A 19,165-nucleotide genomic window follows, 5' to 3' on the forward strand; every position below is an offset into this window, starting at 1 on the left:
AGAACCAATAAAGTTTTAAGGCTTATGTCTACCAGTAGGCACCAGATAAAGTAAACCACTAAGAAACTACTCTTACTACATATATACAAATTATTGAGTAAAATTAAGGTTATGATAGCTAAACATGAATTTAATTAGAATGACTCTGCAAATATTATTGATAAAGTTCTGTGGCAATTCTACACAAGAACACCACAAAGCGTCATAACTAGTGCCACAGCGCAGTGAACAATGAGTGTTGTGGCTTAAGCTCTCATAGTAACCTTCACACTTTTAAGTAAGGTTTATTTATGTATGTACAGTGACTTGCGTTCTCGTTAGTAAAGCATATAAAAGAGTTAAATGCATTTTATAGCTATAACTATAACCTATAACCAAGTATATGGCTTACAGTCATTAAATAAATTTAGTGATTCCCTATGACATTTGAATAAGTACCTAATTTTATTAACTCTGTTTGTGGTGATAGTGATATAACGAATAATTAAAATATTCGTCTACCTAATCCCGAGGGATTCTGGAAATAAGAAAGGTCCTGTCCTTGTTATAGTCCTGCAACTGCTTACTTTACTATTATAGATAATTATTATCAAATTTGATAATAATTGCGACTTATAAATAAAAACTACTCTAGTACTTTATTATTTTTATCTTTTCATACTTGAATTACATTACTCCTTATAACAGATGTTGTATGCTCTTTGAAGAGTAGACTGACTTATCACATCTTCTTTTACCTAGTTTTCACATACCTACATTTAAGTAATTATGTATAGCACCCTTGTGGTGACTCACTTATTCTTTTTGAACATTTATAAGTACATTAAGTACGTATATAAAATGTTAAGTTAGTATCATAATATAATGGAATATCAAATTGTATGCTTTACTAAATACCTCTCTCCTCACAGGTGTTAAAATAAAGGGTGTACTGCATAATTAATTAAACACTCATAATATAATAATATTACATATACATAATAAGTACATGTATAATCACATTGGCTTGGCGTCCTCCCACCACCAGGCGATAACAAACACGTCTCAATATTATTATTAGGTTCCGAATAGCGGTACAGTTGTTTAATGACAGCGTTTTACACAAAAATAAAACGCTAATTAAATAACTTACCCTATTCGGAACCTAAAGTTTTAATCCTGCCTGGTGTAAATATGTATAATTTTGAGACAATGAGTTGGAAATTTGTTTTTGCGACAACCGCCAAAAAGCAAACTGCTGTGTGGTGGGAGTGTGGGAGAGAGAGGGACGTATATGCTAGAAAAGGACAATACGACCGACAACAGGGTTGCCATTCTCAATATTATTATTAGGTTCCGAATAGGGTAAGTTATTTAATTAGCGTTTTATTTTTGTGTAAAACGCTGTCATTATACTGTCAAGTCAAACAAAATTAACGTTTTGTCGCTTTCTGCGTATTCGACACTTTTCTTTGTGCATGCAATAAAATGAATTATTGGCAGTGTGCGGAAAAAAACCTTATTGAATACTTACAGAAACATCTGTAGGTTGCATAGACTTGTATTTAAAAAAGTGGGAAATTTGTGTTATCATTAATTTGTTTTTAGTAGCTTTTGTTGACAGTGTGATAGTTATGTTATTTATGTTAGTACCATTCTAAGACCATGGCAGAGGAATCCGACCCAAACCAATCGAACCCGAAAACATATGAGAACGGATGGATTGTCTGTCGCTCTCAAAAGCGCCCGGGACTATTGTATAACTTTAACACCTTGACAGGTGAAGCGCAGTGGCGAGATCCCGACGTAAGTTATTTTGAACTTTTTCTGCATATATAGCCGAATTCGACACTGGACTTATTTACTTACTAAGATGAAGAGATATGTTGGCTTTAAACATGTTTATACTAAGGAATCTAAAACATCTATCTTTGGTTATTTAAACATTCACTTCCATTATTATCAAAGTGTGCTCCACAGTCACCTACGGCCCTAAAGCTAGGGGTCCAATGATTAAAATAAATTGCATCTATATTTGTGTCAAACTCTCCTAAAATATTCAATTATTAATGGTGTATTCCCATCCATCACTCCTGGGCACAGGTGGGAATAGGCGCCACATACAAATCATTCCTGTGCCCGCCTCTTTTATGACGGTGGACACATGGGCTGGGCACACATGGGAATATACCATCATTAATACATATTTTTTATATTATATTCCTTTATTTTCAGAAAAATGGACATCTTACTGCCATCGTGGATAAAAACAAGGTTCCATTTGACTGTCATGAACCAACTGAGCCTCCAATGGAGCCAATACCTCATAAACAGCCAACAGTCACACAGGGCAACCCTGCCCCAAACATTTACAACAAACAGATTATAAATAATCAGTTTCCAGCTAAATCATTTACATTACCTCCTTTTGGCAATTCAGCTTGTGGCACATATGGAGTAGACCCTGGCCAGATAAATACTATAAATGTTCCACCTTTTTGGGTAACAAGAACACCAACAGGATCTCAAGTCATCCTTGGTCATCTAACATCTTTGAACCCGTTACTTACTTATGGTGGCCTAGAAAACATACAATTTCCAAACACATCAATGCCTTTGAGTAATAGATTGCAAGTTTTAAACCAGTTAAACACTGGAAGCACTGGTATGAATTTGCCATATGAAGGTACTAGTAATCACGACAGTTATAGCCACCAACAGCCGCATCAACATTTTAAACCATGGCATAAAGTGAAGCATAGAAGACCTGTAAAAAATAATTTAAATGGACATACTGATCTAAGAAGTAAACTGAGTAGCAGAAAAAGGCAGGACCTTAATGCTCATGAAGCTAACGGTAAGATAATTATCAAAATTTTCAATTATTGTTTATTTCTAAATGTTAAACTTTTACCTCAAAATTAATCATTTTTGCTCATCTTTTATTTAACTCTGTCAGAGCTTTTATTTGGAAATGTATTGGCATTACATATTTAATCTTTGATCTTTGTCTTTATAATTGCAGATAAACCTGAAGTGAAAAAGGAAGATGCATTAGTTATTGTCACAAAAGATGAACTAAATCCAGATGATAATGATGAATGGTTGGAGGTAAAGCTTTCTGATATTATGTGCAGTTGGCAGTTGGTAAAAATTGCTTTCTCAAATATTATTTTTACAGACAAGCTCTACTTTTTGTCGCCCCTGTCTCAGCACCCATCATATTGACTACAATTTGAGTTATTTCTTGTTATCATCAGCAAATTTTTTATCACAATTATGCCACCCCTAATATCTTGCTGCCCTAGGGCCGGGCCTACTTGGTCTGATGAAAAATCTGCCACTGCATATATTTGACCTGGGATGTATTTATGTACAAGTAATATAATAACAATTCATTTCATAAGGCACATACTGATGGTGAAGGAAGAGAGTTGAACATGGACATTGAGTGCTTTTGGGAGTTGGCTGACAGTAGCACAAGTCGCGACTGCTGTTATATTATACCCACCACAAGAGTTCTGCTCAACAACATGCGATTCTTGACCAGTCTTGTGATATCAGGTTAGTAAGTAACCCACAATTATAAATGAGGTAGGCAGTTCTCATGATTAAGGCCCACTTAACATAGAGCCAATTTGTACTGGTAAGTGGTAACCATGGTAACTCCAGATTTAACCGGTTAACCCCGGAATAGTGGAATGGTGCAAGAATAGCCCTACCATGTACATCAATAATTGAAATTTGTATTCTGCCTAATACATATAATAGGCAGGTAATTAAAATTGCGCGCGGCAAACGATCGAGGCGCTTGAGGATGCCGAAATGCCAAACTCACATGCCACTGGTGCTTCTGTATCTGTAATTCAGATTAATGTTTTGATTAAAAGTAAGTTGTTGACTTTTCATTCAAATTAATTTGGGGTAAGACATCTAGTACTGCCCAAATGGCGAATAATACAAAAGAAAAGACCAATCATTTTTTTTAACTGATGCCATGTGTCTGCAGACGATCGTATCCGACTATTGACGCCGCGCGACGTGGTGCGTGCGCTGCGTTGCGCTGCATTCTCGAGCAACGATCGCTTGGCGGACTACGCGAGCCGCGCCAGGACGTTCGCCATTCGCCAGATGAGTAAGTAAATGGGCCCTTAGATCTTCGTCTCCGACTGTTGACACCGCGCGACGTGGTACGCACTGCGCACCCTGCGTAGCGCGGTCTTCTCCAGCAACGGTCACTTGGAGAATTACGCGAGTCGCGCCTGGACGTTCGCCATTCGACAAACTAACTAAAAAAAACTAACTAAACTAACTATTTTGGCTCAGCGATCCAAAGAGAATCTTGGCCTCCGAAACGAGAGCGTGCCACCTGTCCCGATCCTGTGCAGCTTCCTGCCAGTTACTGACGCGAAGCTGAAGCAGATCCGCCGCCACACTGTCTTCCCAGCGATACCTGGGCCGACCCACTGGACGGCTACCAGTCGGTCGTCCCAAGAACGCCTTCTTGACAGCCCGATCCTCTCCCATTCTGAGTAGGTGACCGAACCAGCGAAGTCTGTGCGCTTTCGTTTCGCCGATGATATTGGGTTCGGCCACTAACTCCTCGATCTCGGCATTTTTCCGGATCCTCCAGGTGCCGTCATCTCTCTGAATAGGTCCCAGGATCTTGCGAAAAACTTTTCTCTCTGCTACCAGGAGCTGACCTTCTTCTTTTAGTGTTAGGGACCAGGCCTCACAGCCATACATTAGGATAGGCCGTATAACGGTTTTATATATCCGTAACTTTGTATGTTTGCTGAGAAGCCTGGACACCAACACTTTGTGGAGGGCTGCACTGCACCGCAGGGCGTTTTGGATGCGTATGTTGATCTCCTCCTCTCTGGTGTTTGTGTCGGTAACAGTGCATCCCAGGTACCGAAACTTCTCAACTCCACGGTAGACGGTACCCCCAACATGAAGACTATCACGCTGGATGCGTGTATTCTTGTAACGTTTCATGTGGAGGTATTCAGTTTTTGCCTGGTTGATCCTGAGACCTAAACTAGAGGCCTCTCGTTCCAGGACACTAGCTGCCTCCGCTACCTGTTCACGGCTCTCCCCTAATAACGCCAGGTCATCTGCGTACCCCACCACCTTGTGCCTGCCGTTCAGCTCTACCCCTATGTCCAACACTAAAACTTTCCGGACAACATATTCTAGGGCTAGATTGAAGAGCACAGGCGATAGGGCATCCCCTTGCTTTAGGCCGGTCATAACCGTGAATTCTTCAGACAGCTCACCCCCTACTCTGACTCGCATTCTGCTCTCTTTAGTTGCTGCAGTAATTATGGCAACTAGTTTTTTGGGGATGTTAAAATGAATAAGAATGGAGTATAGAGTACCTCTGTCTATGCTGTCATAGGCCTTTGTGAAGTCCACAAACAATGAGTGAATGCTTTGTGCGTACTCCCACTTCTTTTGCATTAGTTGCTTAAGCAAGAAGATCTGATCCGTCGTGCTGCGATTTCTTCGAAAACCACATTGGTAGTCCCCTAGGATTCTTTCGGCGTACGGTTCCAGCCTCTTTAGCAGCACGTTGGACAGAATTTTGTACGCTGTTGTGAGTAAGGCAATTCCTCGGTAGTTTGCGCACTTCTTTTTTGAGCCTTTTTTATGAACAGGACAGATAACACCTACGTTCCATTCTTGTGGCTGTTCTTCTAGTTCCCATATCCTTAGCAAAAGCTCGTAAACTTTTGATTGGACAGTGCTACCACAGTTCTTCCAGATTTCGGATGGGAGCCCATCAATGCCGGGAGCCTTGTTGTTCTTGAGATGCATAATGGCTTGGTGAACCTCTTCAAAGCTTGGAGGGGTGACTTCGGGATCATCGGCGCTACTGTTGTTGGGGTGTGCCGGCGCATCTAGAGGGGGGCAGTTAAGGAGGTGTTGAAAATATTCTTTCCACATATTCTTAATTTCAGCTCTGGATGTGACGAGATTACCGCTGTCGTCCTCTAGGATTTGAGTAACAGGCTTATAGCCTTTTTTGAAACAGCTCAGCTCTTTATAAAACCATTCGACAAATGAGTAAGTTATGTCTGTGACAGCACACTCATCTTCGCTTAAGCCACACAGAGCGGCTACAGCGAAAACCGAAATTCGCAAATTGCGGGGATCTTTCTCTTTTACTCCAATGAAGGCGTAATTAGAGTGACAGAGAAAAATCCCCGCAATTGACGATTTTCGGTATTGGCGGTAGCCCTACAGTTTTTCCCCTTTCAAGTTTTTTTGGTGTTTTTTATGCATGATGACTCAAACTTTAACCATTAGGAAAATTTTCATAACTTTTAGTGAACGAGATATAAGATGGAAGAATAATATACCTGCTAAAGTAATAACATTTGCTACTTGTATAAATCTTGAAAATTTACGTTTTGCAGGGAAAATTCCAGACAATTTAAAGGACACACCCAATGTCAAATCCTGTTTGGAATTAATTGCTCCCGATATACACGTGGTAAGTACATAAATATAGCCGTGAAAACTAACACCCTAATTCAATAAACTTTACCAGTTCCAATTAGTTATAGGTAGGGTTTACTCGGGTAATTCCGAAATTCGGAATATTCCGAAAATTACTAATATCTACCAAAAGCGGCTACATTAGCGTCCCGAGCCAACTGACGCGGGGAGTGAGATACTTGAACGTCATAGGAGTGTTGCCAGAGCAAATAATGTAGCCGCGTTTGGTAGATATTAGTAATTTTCGGAATATTCCGAATTTCGGAATTACCCAAGTAAACCGTATTAAGTTTTATACTTCGAGCAACACCGGGAAGCGAGTCGGAATTCGCACTATTTCCAAGCTATTTCTAATCCAAGTTTGCGCAAATTGCAAGAGGTATACAGCCTTGGGACATACTTTTTTCGTTGGATTGCCAAATCATTCGATGTAGAAGGAACCCACCATCATTACCATCCATTACAATAGCAGTAGGTATAGGTACCAGCCAGGTTTGGTGGATCAGACATTGGTAGTCCCTATTTTATCTTAAACAACAAACAAGCCAGTAGAACTGTTGGGACTCGTATAATGATAATAATCCTTTTGTTTTGTCCATGTTAGACCTTTGGTGAATTTCATCATGTTACTGGTAGGTATTACATTTGATCTCATCTGATGTGCGAACATAACTTATTTAATGATTTGGATTCTAGGTTCGTCTTGTTGACGAAAAGGATATGCTGAATCAAGAATCTATCAATGATGGTACAATTACAGTTACTGAACTAAAGCGGTATTTAACACGAACTTCAACCCCGAAAGCAACACCTGTCCCCAAAATGCATACTATCTGCGAACAAATTAAAATAACAGTACCAAATACCGAGGTTCAACCTGAGAGTTCACCACATGTAGCGGAACCCCAAATCCAAACACAAGAGAGCTTAGAGGGCCCTAGTATATGCAATGCAACTACGAATTCAACCAACCTAGAATCCCCAAGATGTGACACTGAAAAACCTGGACAGAAAGAGATAGAAATCAAAACTGATCTGCCAGAAAAACGAACCGCAAACGCGTGTGTACAGACAGATTTTTATTTTATAACACCGTCATTTGAGATAAACCCAAATAAAAATAAAACCAGCGAAGCGGCGAATACCGTAAATGATTTGTGTGATAAGAAAACAAATTTAAATTTCACGTCATTAGAAAAAGGGCACAATGAAATTAAAACCAGTTCTATAGAAGTTACAGCAGAAGCTTCTGATAATAAAGTAACAACAGGAGCGCCACGAAAAATCAGATTGAAAAGGCTGCAACATTCAAATGTTAGCTGCAACACAGAGGAGAAAAAAGCTTTCAAATGGCGCAAGAGAAGGAACCAGCAAGCAACGGTGGTCGAACACGAACAGGGTTATCCAAATAGCAACAACAGCAGTACATCTTCCACCGGCCTCCTAACCCAACATAATGATGACTCCATGGATAACTGCAAGTTTAGCGACGCCAGTGCAACAGAGGCGATGGTCGATGAATCGTCCACGTCGGGTGTAATTTCTAATTCCATTGATTCCGACAGGCAACCAATCCAAAATGAATTAAACACGGACCCAAGCATTGTAGTTTATGAGGTTACAAGTGATTATATGACAGATCGTCTTATCTTGAGGAGCGATGAGTGGATGTCACGGTTTGTCCAAATAATGGAAGAAGTTCTTTCTCAAGTGCTCCTATTGGACCCGCCTTTCGTAGACGCGACTTTGCCTCCGCCGTGGACTTTCTACGAGGCTACGGTATGCGTTAAACGGAAATTTACAAACGAACCAAAAATCGTCTATGCTTCCGATAAATTGGCTATATTCCTATTGAAAATAAACGATGATAGAGGTGAGTCGGTAAAAATGCTATCTATTATGTAGGGTAAATGTGGGATAGTTGCCATACTTTTTGAAAAAGGTGAATAAAATACAGAAGATAAGCATTTAAAAATCTTATAACACAGTGTTAGTTTGTATACTCATTAATAAACAATATTTACAAGGTAGTTTGATATTATTTGTTTTATTTGTTTAGTTATAAACAAAATAAGAAGGTTCTTCGGACGGGGATACATGCCAACTGTATGGGTTAGATGCCGCAATGATATTTTGACTCGTAGGATAGTCATCATTTCAGCCTATATACGTCCCACTGCTGAGCAAAGGCCTCCTCTCATGCGCGAGAGGGCTTGGGCTATATAGTCCCCACGCTAGCCCACTGCGGATTGGGAACTTCACATACACCTTTGAATTTCTTCGCAGATGTATGCAGGTTTCCTCACGATGTTTTCCTTCACCGAAAAGCTAGTGGTAAATATCAAATGATATTTCGTACATAGGTTCCGAAAAACTCATTGGTACAAGCCAGGATTTGAACCCCCGACCTCCGGATTGAAAGTCAGACGTCATATCCACTCGGCCACCACTGCTTCTATACCAATAAAACAAGTAATATCCAACTACCTTGAAAATATTGTTTATTAATGAGTATACAAACTAACACTGTGTTACAAGATTTTTAAATGTTTATCTTCTATATTTTATTCACCTTTTTCAAAAAGTATGGCAACTATCCCACATTTACCTTAATCTGTTGCGGCGTAAAATAGTTTTTCGCAATAAATCACAATACGTCCATTTTAGCGAAGTGTTCGTCATTAACCAGAGGGAGGAAAGGAGTAAGCTTACAAATAAAAAATGAATTGCAAGCGTTGAATTCGCACAAGTCGCTGTGTGCAAATTTGGTCATCTATCCCCCTATAGCATCTATGCCACATTTACCCTATATTTCAAATTTGTTGCAATTATGTTAGGCGAAGCCGCACGTATCATAAATACTAATAATGGTTTTTTTTCTGTACGTTTCAGGGAACTTAGTGACAAAATTAAGCCCTACAGATTTCATGAAAATGTACACCTTTGGCGTAAATTTAGTCAATAAACTGCAGGTACGTGAAACAGGTCTAAATCTGAAGCAATTGTATTGTATAACTATTGATACAGATCGAAATGCATTCATGCTCAGAAGAGATTCTAACCAGATTTTTTGATATTCTATCCTAATTTATCCTTGTGTTAATTTTCCATTTATGTAATCCGTATTATTTTTTGTATTTAACGAGCGTGTTATTTAATATTTATATGATTTTTGTAGTCGGTGTTGAAAGATTGTGAAGATGTGCACATAGCATCTCAAAATTTATCTCAAATGCTACGCGACATTCGGGAGCCCGATTTAGACGAGTCCGATATTGAAACATTCAATTACGACGATCCAAACCACTCGCCCACTTTCAGCGAAGCGGTGACAGGTAACCATTATTATATAATTATACAAAGAAAATTTTACACACCGAGAATTGAAACACAGGCATATCTGAATTACCACCCAATTACTTGGACTATACGAGGGACGTCTGAAAACTTATAAGCCTAAGGTATTTCGAGGTTGTATATGTGTTTATGATACTGGCCGCTAGAAAGGCCATTTAAAAATAAATTATTAAGAAAACAATATGTCAGATTTTTATTATTCTGTTTCGAGATATTCAACTAGAAACTACATAATGTGTGAATTACCAGCGAATATTACGAAAATTGAGCATCGTGCTGTAATTAAGTTCCTTACAAAAAGTGAAAAATCACCGCAGTGTATTTTTGAGGAAATGGCTATTATTTACGGTGCTTCTGGGCCTTCTTATGCCACAGTCAAAAAGTGGAGTCGCTTATTTAAACTCGGGCGGGAATCCATCGAAGACGACCCCCGCTCAGGGCGGCCAATATCGGTAGTGACCGAAGAAAACGTAGCCAAAGTCAAAAAGTTGGTATTGGAAGATAGAAGAATTAAGGTTTGGCAAATAGCTGAGGTCCTAGGTATAAGTAAAGAACGAGTCGGAGAAATTTTACACGAACATTTGCACATGAGTAAAGTTAGTGCTCGTTGGGTGCCGAAAATGCTTACCTACTGCCTTCGATAAAGAACGTCGTGTTGAAACTTCCCAGGCGTTTTTAGACTTGTGCGAAGATAATATAGACGAAGTTTGTTCCCGAATAGTAACTGTCGATGAAACATGGATCAGACAGTATGACCCGGAGTGTAAGTCCGAATCAATGCAGTGGATTGAGAAGGGGGAACGGCCGCCGAAGAAATTTAAAGTGCAAAAGTCGGCCTCTAAGTTAATGGCTACGGTGTTTTGGGACTGTGATGGTATTCTTTTAATCGATTATTTAGAAAAGGGTTCCACAATAAATGCACTTTATTATGCAGATCTTGTAAGACAGGTACGACAAGCAATAGTTGAAAAAAGGAGAGGTAAACTAAGGAAAGGAATTTTGTTTTTGCAAGACAACGCACCCGTCCACACCGCTCATGTTGCGAGGCGTGCTTTGAAGGAAGTTGGCTTTGACGAAATCGACCACCCACCGTACAGCCCCGACCTAGCCCCTAGCGACTATTTTCTATTCAATAATTTGAAGAAAGAGTTGAGGGGAAAGCGATTTACTAGTGACGAAGAGATGAAGGCGGCCGTAGAGGAGCATTTTGAAGGGCAAAATAAAGAATATTTTTTTAATGGGCTAAAAGCACTATATAAAAAATGTAAAAAGTGCATTGATTTGGGAGGAGATTATATCGAAAAATAAACAGTGATTTACCTTTGAAAATTGTGTTTTTGTATCTTAGGCTTAGAAGTTTTCAGACGTCCCTCGTAACCTCCCGAGTCCCAGAGGCCGTTATTCCAAAATCTCATTTTAACTTTTAGTACAGCATTTTAAGTTGAGTTGAAGGCCACAAATAGATCGGACTGACCAGGATTGACCAGGCTAAGGCCCACCCGCGGCTGTAATTCCTCAGATGATGATGATGAATATATTATTATAAATTGTTTTCCATATAATAACACTTTGATTTATATCTCATTTTTTATACAGATATGTCGACAATAATCTCAGGCTTCCCTCCTATGCCAGCCACCAACAAATGTCCAGAACACAAAGAGAAAAGCCAGTCGTGCAACAACTCTCCGGCAAGATATAGTCTAAGATCCAGTCACTCACACTCACAGCAGGTTCGTCAATGCAATACCTTTTTTGCTTAATCAACCTAAAAAGTGGGGATGCAATTTACACAGTATATTTATTGTTTTGTATGAATAGGATTTTTTTTGCCAGCTCCCTTAAATAGGTACGACATACATGGAACTGTTATATGTATGAGATCGTACGCGTCGCTTTTAAATCACCGGGGACGTAGACATCTTTCGATTATTGACCACTGTCTTCGCATCAAATGGCTATTTTGCTCTACTGGACATGCAATAAACATGTTAACAATATTTTTTGTTAATTTTTTTTTTTCCAATAATTCCAACTTTTATATGATTTTATTTTTTCAGAAGAAGATAGAGGAGGAAGTACAGACACAGACTAATGCACACAGTAATGAAAACAAAAAATATACTTTGTTTTCTAGTCTTGGACTGCAAAAAAGGGAGATCAAGGTTGATAGTAATATTACTAAGACAATTTCTAATTATCCCAAAGACCAGCAACCCAAACCACCTTCACCTTTACAACTAACACCTGAAGCTTCCGAGAATTCCCAAAGCGCAAAACCAAAGATTGTTAGAAATTTTAATATATGCCCCGAATTTGAGAAAAGATTAAACGGCGAAATCTGTAGTAATGCTGCTGACAATAATAATTCCGTCGAAATTGATTATCTAGCTGAGAATTATATGCCAGAAAATATGCATATTGCAGAAGACTTTGATTTAGCAGAGTATGGTTTTACCAATAATGAAATGTATTATTATAACGGTGCCATGTCTAAGACGACGAAAATGGATGTTGACCTGAACTATAAATGTAGACAACCGCCTAATGCTGATTTCAAACTGAAACAGGTTGTTAGAAGAGTAACATACAAATACCGCAGATGGTTAATAGATTTGCAAACATTCTGGTAAGTATTTCTTAACCCTTGTAATAAAGTTACACCTTTATATAACTATAAAGCATCGGTTACTTACAATAAAGTATACCACAGAATGTATAGTATTCTAGATAGTATTTTTTAAGGTTATCGCCACTAGATATCACCAATTGGTTCCCAGTGGTAACAACCGAGAAAAAAATCCTAGTAGTTACCACCAACTCGCTTTGGTGGTAACTAGCGGAAAAATAAGGATAAAGGTATATTCATTAGTATTTAACAGTTTTAGCACTATTTAACTTGGGTAATAACCCATTTTATCTTGTATATAGACTTTATTTTAGCCTCACTTGTAAATGAAAATTCACATGTGTGTTTATTTCAGCGAGGCTACAAATGCAACCATTAAAAGTCTAGATAACCAGCAACAGGAGTACCAAACCAATGTGAAGAAGAAGATCACTAAAGTCGGCGAACACGCTAACAGTGTGTGTCGCCGTTTGAAATGGTACGTAACATTATTATATTCCTCCCTGCCTACGAGACGACCGGTCTGGCCTAGTGGGTAGTGACCCTGCCTGCGAAGCCGATGGTCCTGGGTTCGAATCCCATATTTAGAGCAGTTTCCGAGATCCTTGAAATATGTACCTATATAACTAAATATATTATACAAGAATTGCTCGGTTAAAGGATATTAGATATTACATTATTAGATTAAACATACCACAAACAATGAAATAATAAAGATTGATAAGATGAATAAAATCTAAAAAATCTGGACATCGGATGAATATAATGTATATTCACCCCTCAGGGTATGGTCAGACATAACAAAATCAACGTGTGTATTTTGACTGATAGAAATAATAATCTTAGTATTTGAAATAAATCACTACACCTTATAAAACTAAGTCCCCCGCCGCGTCTGTCTATTTGTATGTTCGTGATGAACTCAAAAACTATTAAACGGATTTTCATGCGGTTTTCACCTATCAATAGAGGGATTCTTGAGGAAGATATAGGTATATAATTTGTTAAGGTTTACCCATGTGAAGACGGGGCGGATCGCTAGTTGTATAATTTGTATACTACTTTTAAGGTGTTTATTTATCTATGTGCCTATAGTTGCCTGAAAATAGTTTTATTTTTCCATCTTTGAATGCTAACTATTATAAGATTTATTAGTACATATTGGCTTACTTACAAACCAACTGTGTATATATTATTTTGTCTACAGCATATTAAACCGCGACCCCAGCGTAACGAGTAACAAATTCCGCGATATGTTGAAGAGTTACGGAATCATTGATTTTAATATGAGCGACACACAAATGGCTGAATATCGGTAAGTAATAGTACATTATTGTCGAGGCTCGGAAGTAGCTACTTGCAGGCTGAGGATTCGTTTTAAACGGACGACCTTGGGAGTCCGTTTAATTGAATCCGAAGCCAGCAAGTAGCCTTCCAGCCGAGTCATATATAGTGCTTTTCTCAAAAATGGTGCAAGAAATATAAATATCATAGAAATATTTTACAAAACCAACGTTCTTACGTATATATTTTCACAGAAAAAAGTCCTTGCCGCCTTTTTATTTTTTTAATAAAAAAATAGAAGTGTATTTTTCTGCCGAAAATACGCCAACCTATTTGAGACCACTAAATAGTCGCGGTACTAATCATCTGTTTGGCTGTTTAATGGGCCTGTGCCTTCATTTAATATGGCCATATCAAAATTTAAAAAGTTTGGAACTCGACAAATAATGGAATTTGTATGCAACATTGCAGTCCCAAAAGCGAGACTGCAATGTTTTTAACTTTTTAATTTTTGAGTGACCATAAACTACGCGCTTCGCGACCTATTTTTTAGACGGCAAAGTCGACCTTGCCGTCCATTTTTGAGAAAAATATATTTTTGTAAATAGTGGTGAGAAAAATAGTATGAGCAACGCTAATCTGGCGCAGATGCGTGCAAACGATTTTATTTATTTATTGATCAAATAAGTAACACAGAATTACAGTATAAAACAAAGTCACAGTGAATGTGGAACTACAAAATAAAAGAAAAGTAGAAAAGACAAAGAAAAACAATACACATAAAAACACGTGCGCCCGCGCTCTGAGCATCCGCGCCGGCTAGCGGACGCCCTAAGATGTAAAGTCTTACCCCCTTATTCATAAACGCGCTACAAACCTCAATTAGCTAATAATCGTTTGTCTTTTTGACTCATGTATTTGTAAGAAAGGGATAAAACATAATTTAACTAAATCGAGCCCGTGAATTTTATGATAAGAAGGGGGTAAGGGCGGGTTGCCCATTTGATGTACTGGTCATGGTTAATAACACAGCCCTAAGACAAATAGGGTGATTCGTCCATTACTGGCCATTGTTTAATAACTGGCCACCTTATACTAAAAATAAATTCAATTAACCTATAAACAGAATTGATTTTAGTATGTACAGTGAAACCTGGTTAAGTGGGACCTGGATAAGTGAGAAACCTCTATAGCTGGGACTCATGGTGCGGTCCCGACTCTTTAGCACTGAATTACCTCTGTTACTGAGAAAAAACGAACCTCTATAACTGGGATTCGTTTTTGTGATTTTATAGTCACATTTACCTCTGTAATTGAAACAGAGAGTGTATTTTACCTCTTTTACTGAGACTATATTTATAAGATTACATTTTCCTAATTGTTTTTTAGAATTTTATAGGGAATTGACTTCTGTATCTGAGATAACGTCAATCTATGACCTCTCTAACTTGGATTTCATTGAACAATTTCCGTATTCTTACTAACTCTTAGTTTATCCACAAATTCCGCATTTGCCTAATTGTGTCTAAACAACTTCAAGTTTGATTTAGTTAATTTATGTAAGTAGTTAAAACTATCGAAACGAAAGCTGAAATTTTAATAAATAACACGAAAAAATAAATTTTCATTTATTAAATTTCTAATACGCAATGAAGTCCGTATCAAATTTAATTTAATTTTGAAATATCTATCCTTTCGAGAATCATTCAAAATAAATCCAAAGAAATATTTAAACAGACTTAAAAATATTTAGGGACAAGGATTATTTTACCTTATTTATTTTTAAAGATAAGGAATTACTAAATACCTTATTAACCACCTCTATAACTGAAATATACTCTATTCTCACCTCTGTAAATGAGACAGAAATTTATTTGTACCTGGCTAACTGGGAGCCTGTGTAAGTGGAAAACCTCTTTAAGTGAGACAAATTTGCTCGTCCCTTGAGATCCCACTTATCCAGGTTTCACTGTATAAGGTGGCTAGTTATTTTAGGGCGGCCAGTTATTGAAACCTTATACAATTTGTTCGTTAATTCTGTTTATAGGTAAATAGAATTCATCTTTAGTATAAGATGGCCAGTTATTAACCAGTGGCCAGTAATTGATGATTTACCATATAAGTGCTTCGAATTCTCATGTGAGACCGCTCTTTTATGTGGCCACGATCGGCTGTCAAACTGGAGGGAAGATGATTTATTCAACTGACATATCTTCTACTATCAATATATCTGCGGGTAACCTAAAACCTCCCTCCCTACCCCGTCTCCAATAATTAACCCTTTTAACTTTATATTAAGGCAACAGTGCCCTATGACACAGACCAGGTGCCCACTGCACAATGAAGGTACTAGGTCCAATCATGGAGTAGTTTACTATACCATAATTTTTCCTTGTTTTCGTTTTCAGAAAGTTAATTGAGAACTATCTGGAACTGGCGGAACGACTATTAACATGTGTGACGCGACTTGCAGAGGCTGTAAAAGCGAAATGACGGCATTTACATTGTTTACTGTGAGTCCAGCCCTGACCAATCGGCTCGTAGACAAGAAACACTGCTTAATTTGTTTTTATTAGTAGTGTGTTAAAGAGATAGATCGTGCTATTTGCGACTTGACAGCCAGAACAGTGTTGTTTGTTAGCCTAGTCCAAGGAGCAAGTCGTGTCACGTGTAAGTATGTTGTTTGTAGAATAATATGTACCACGGAAACTTTTGATGTAAGTATTTGACGTGAAATATACAGTCGGCAGCAGAAGTTGCTAAGCGGGTCAGGTGTTCAAAATGATATTGACGCGACTTTATTGTTAAGAGAATAAGAGCGTGTCAAGGTAATTTTGAACACCTCGCCCGCTTAGCAACTATTGCTGCTGACTGTACAGATACTGATCTGATCTGATCTGATCAGGCATAGGCGTAGCGTTAAAAAGTGGATGTATTTTACACCCGCTTATAAAGTTATGTAGGTAGTATTTTATCCTACAAATTTTATTTTTGTTATAACTTTTAATTGTATAAAAGTATAATGTGATTCTTAATTGTAATATAATAACTAATAAGAATGGGAAACTATACTGCGTCAAGCAGATCTTGTCAGTAGAAAAAGGCGGCAAATTTGAAAAATGTAGGCGCGAAGGATTATCGTCCCATAGAAAATTTGAATTTCGCGCCTTTTTCTACTGACAAGATTTGCTTGACCGTCTATATATGTATTAAATATTACAGTTCCCATAATATTTGTTGTGAGAGTACACTGGTAAAATTTGATTATTCCTTCTTCAGCTAAGGGTGGTATCCTACCTGTTCAATTTTCCATTCATCCATTTGTCCAGTGTGTGTTTGCATCTGACATTTAGCTTAACACATTCACTGCCATCAACGCATATGTGCGTTCACCGTCATACAAGTTTGCTCCTAGGCCACTTACCTATATTATTGCGCGCTTTGCCGGGATATAGTATTAGCTAATTCCCAGTGGCGTAGCTAGCATGGGTGGCACCCGGTGCGGAAATTGTGGGTGTCACCCCAAAATTCAATCAAAATTGTGAAATATATTTAAAAAGAGTAATTGTAATTTTTGTTAAATAGCTCAGGATTTACTCCATCGCTTTCATTTTACGAATTTTTATAGGTGGCACTACTGGATGTGATGTTCACGGTCGGGTGTCACCCCTAAATGGGTGACACCCGGGGCAGCCCGCCCCCGCCGCGCCCCCCTAGCTACGCCACTGCTAATTCCTACTATGTGTCGACTGCCTGATATTGATACATGTATCGTTGATACGCCAAAACGATGTGGAGTGGAGCAATATTGCAGTGACTTTCACAGCAGTAGGTACTTATAGGTAAAATTTTTTGAACTGATCTTGTTCACTTACCTGTACTAACAATGGTATTGTTCTATTACAATCCTATTATCTGCTTTTGTTCTCGTAGGCGCCAACCAATTTACTTACAAAATAAGTTAGAAGTACACTGCATTTATATTGAATTCTAAACCTTATGTCGTGTTGAATGGGGTTAAAATGGTTTAAAAAGATAATATCATATTCAATCTTTTGGAAAGTCACATGCACCTTAGCCACGACAGGTGTCGATGGTTGTTAAATGCAAAAAAAAGTTGGGTTAGCCATTATTTAGTTAGTGTATTTTGTAGTCTATTGTTTAAAGAAATAGAGTCGTTAATCTATACTAACATTTCAAGGCGGTTATAATCTGCTTTTACTACGAGGGGATTATCCTAATTTGTGGTTTACCACTCAATGGTATTGTATTCTTGAGACTCTTTGAGTGAACTAGCTCAAATCGCTTGATTCATACTATACATTAAGTGATTAATTTAGTTTCAAAGGTTTAGTGGACATTGGCGTAATCTCCGTTGCCCGTGTAATCTTACCTTAATTTTTATGCTGAAATGTAAAGTTTCTTTGTTGTTTTTTTCAAATAAGTATGTTATAGGTAAAAAGCTTAAGTAAAGCCCTTTTTTCATTAGGCCAATAAAAATTATACTTTTTCGTGTCTCACTACGTTCGTTTCTTAAACTCGTAACACTCGTATTTTAATGCCTTTCATTATTTAACGGTCTCAGATTAAATTTCTATTACAATATTTGCTCAATCTTTTCCACTAGAATTTGGAATACTTGGTATTTATTAGAGATAAATTGATTAAAAAATATAACATGTAGTAGGTAAGGCGTGTTTGTACTTATAATGGGGGCTTAACTTAAGTTTTTTTATCAGTATTATCGTTTTTTTAACTTGTATTGTTTAAATGTTGACCCGGTGAGTCATTAATTCTTATATTGTGTAAGTATATATTTTATTTTATTGTAAGTAAGTTAGCTAGAGTTAGACCCAAGAGAAGACTGCAGAGATTTTGACACCACACGCAGTGCCAGTGTTGCTCGGAAAAGGCTCGAACGATTTCGATGAAATTTGTTATATGGACGTTTTCGGGGGCGATAAATTGATCTAGCTAGGTTTTGTCACTGGGAAAACGCGCATTCTTAAGTTTTTATATGTTTTCCGAGCAACGCTCGGTCTCCCAGATATTTTATACGTTATTCGTCATCATTTTATAGAAGTTTGACGTTTAAATAACACCGGTCTGCGTCTGCGTGTGCTGCTGTCAAAATCTCTGCAGACTTATATCTAATTTTTATACAGGTGGTGTATTCATATATGAACTCATTTAAAAAAAAAATAGCAATCTTGAGGCCTCTCTCAAGCAAGTCCCAAGTCTCAAAGAATCCCGAGTTTTTGACTTTCGCTCGATAGAAAAAAAATTCACAAACAGGTCTAAAATGCACTTTAAAATGTTTTAACCAATTGTGCACAAAACCTAAAAATATGCAAATCGCTTTTAAAATCGGCAATATCATTTTTGAGGGAACGCATCGATTATTTTTTATTT

General features: G+C 37.8%; 1 protein-coding gene across 1 annotated transcript; it reads left to right on the forward strand.

The window, feature by feature from the left end:
* The first annotated feature begins 1,416 nt into the window (after positions 1-1,416).
* Positions 1,417-17,586, forward strand: LOC134675312 (uncharacterized). The gene is made up of 14 exons (XM_063533520.1): positions 1,417-1,785; positions 2,215-2,836; positions 3,005-3,090; positions 3,387-3,543; positions 3,989-4,114; positions 6,402-6,478; positions 7,180-8,356; positions 9,376-9,455; positions 9,662-9,818; positions 11,437-11,573; positions 11,901-12,469; positions 12,825-12,947; positions 13,677-13,784; positions 16,162-17,586. The coding sequence occupies exons 1-14, from the start codon at positions 1,645-1,647 to the stop codon at positions 16,244-16,246; spliced, it is 3,645 nt and encodes a 1,214-aa protein (XP_063389590.1). The 5' UTR covers positions 1,417-1,644; the 3' UTR covers positions 16,247-17,586.
* Positions 17,587-19,165: the final 1,579 nt, after the last annotated feature.

Source organism: Cydia fagiglandana, chromosome 2 (assembly GCF_963556715.1).
Source record: "Cydia fagiglandana chromosome 2, ilCydFagi1.1, whole genome shotgun sequence".
In the NCBI taxonomy this organism is placed as follows: Eukaryota; Metazoa; Arthropoda; class Insecta; order Lepidoptera; family Tortricidae; genus Cydia; species Cydia fagiglandana.

Coding starts and splice junctions, on each gene's coding strand:
- LOC134675312 (XM_063533520.1), top strand. CDS start 1,645: ATGGCAGAGGAATCCGACCCAAACCAATCGAACCCGAAAACATATGAG. Junction 9,819..11,436: donor TTTCAGCGAAGCGGTGACAG/GTAACCATTATT, acceptor TTTTTTATACAG/ATATGTCGACAATAATCTCA. Junction 11,574..11,900: donor GTCACTCACACTCACAGCAG/GTTCGTCAATGC, acceptor TTATTTTTTCAG/AAGAAGATAGAGGAGGAAGT.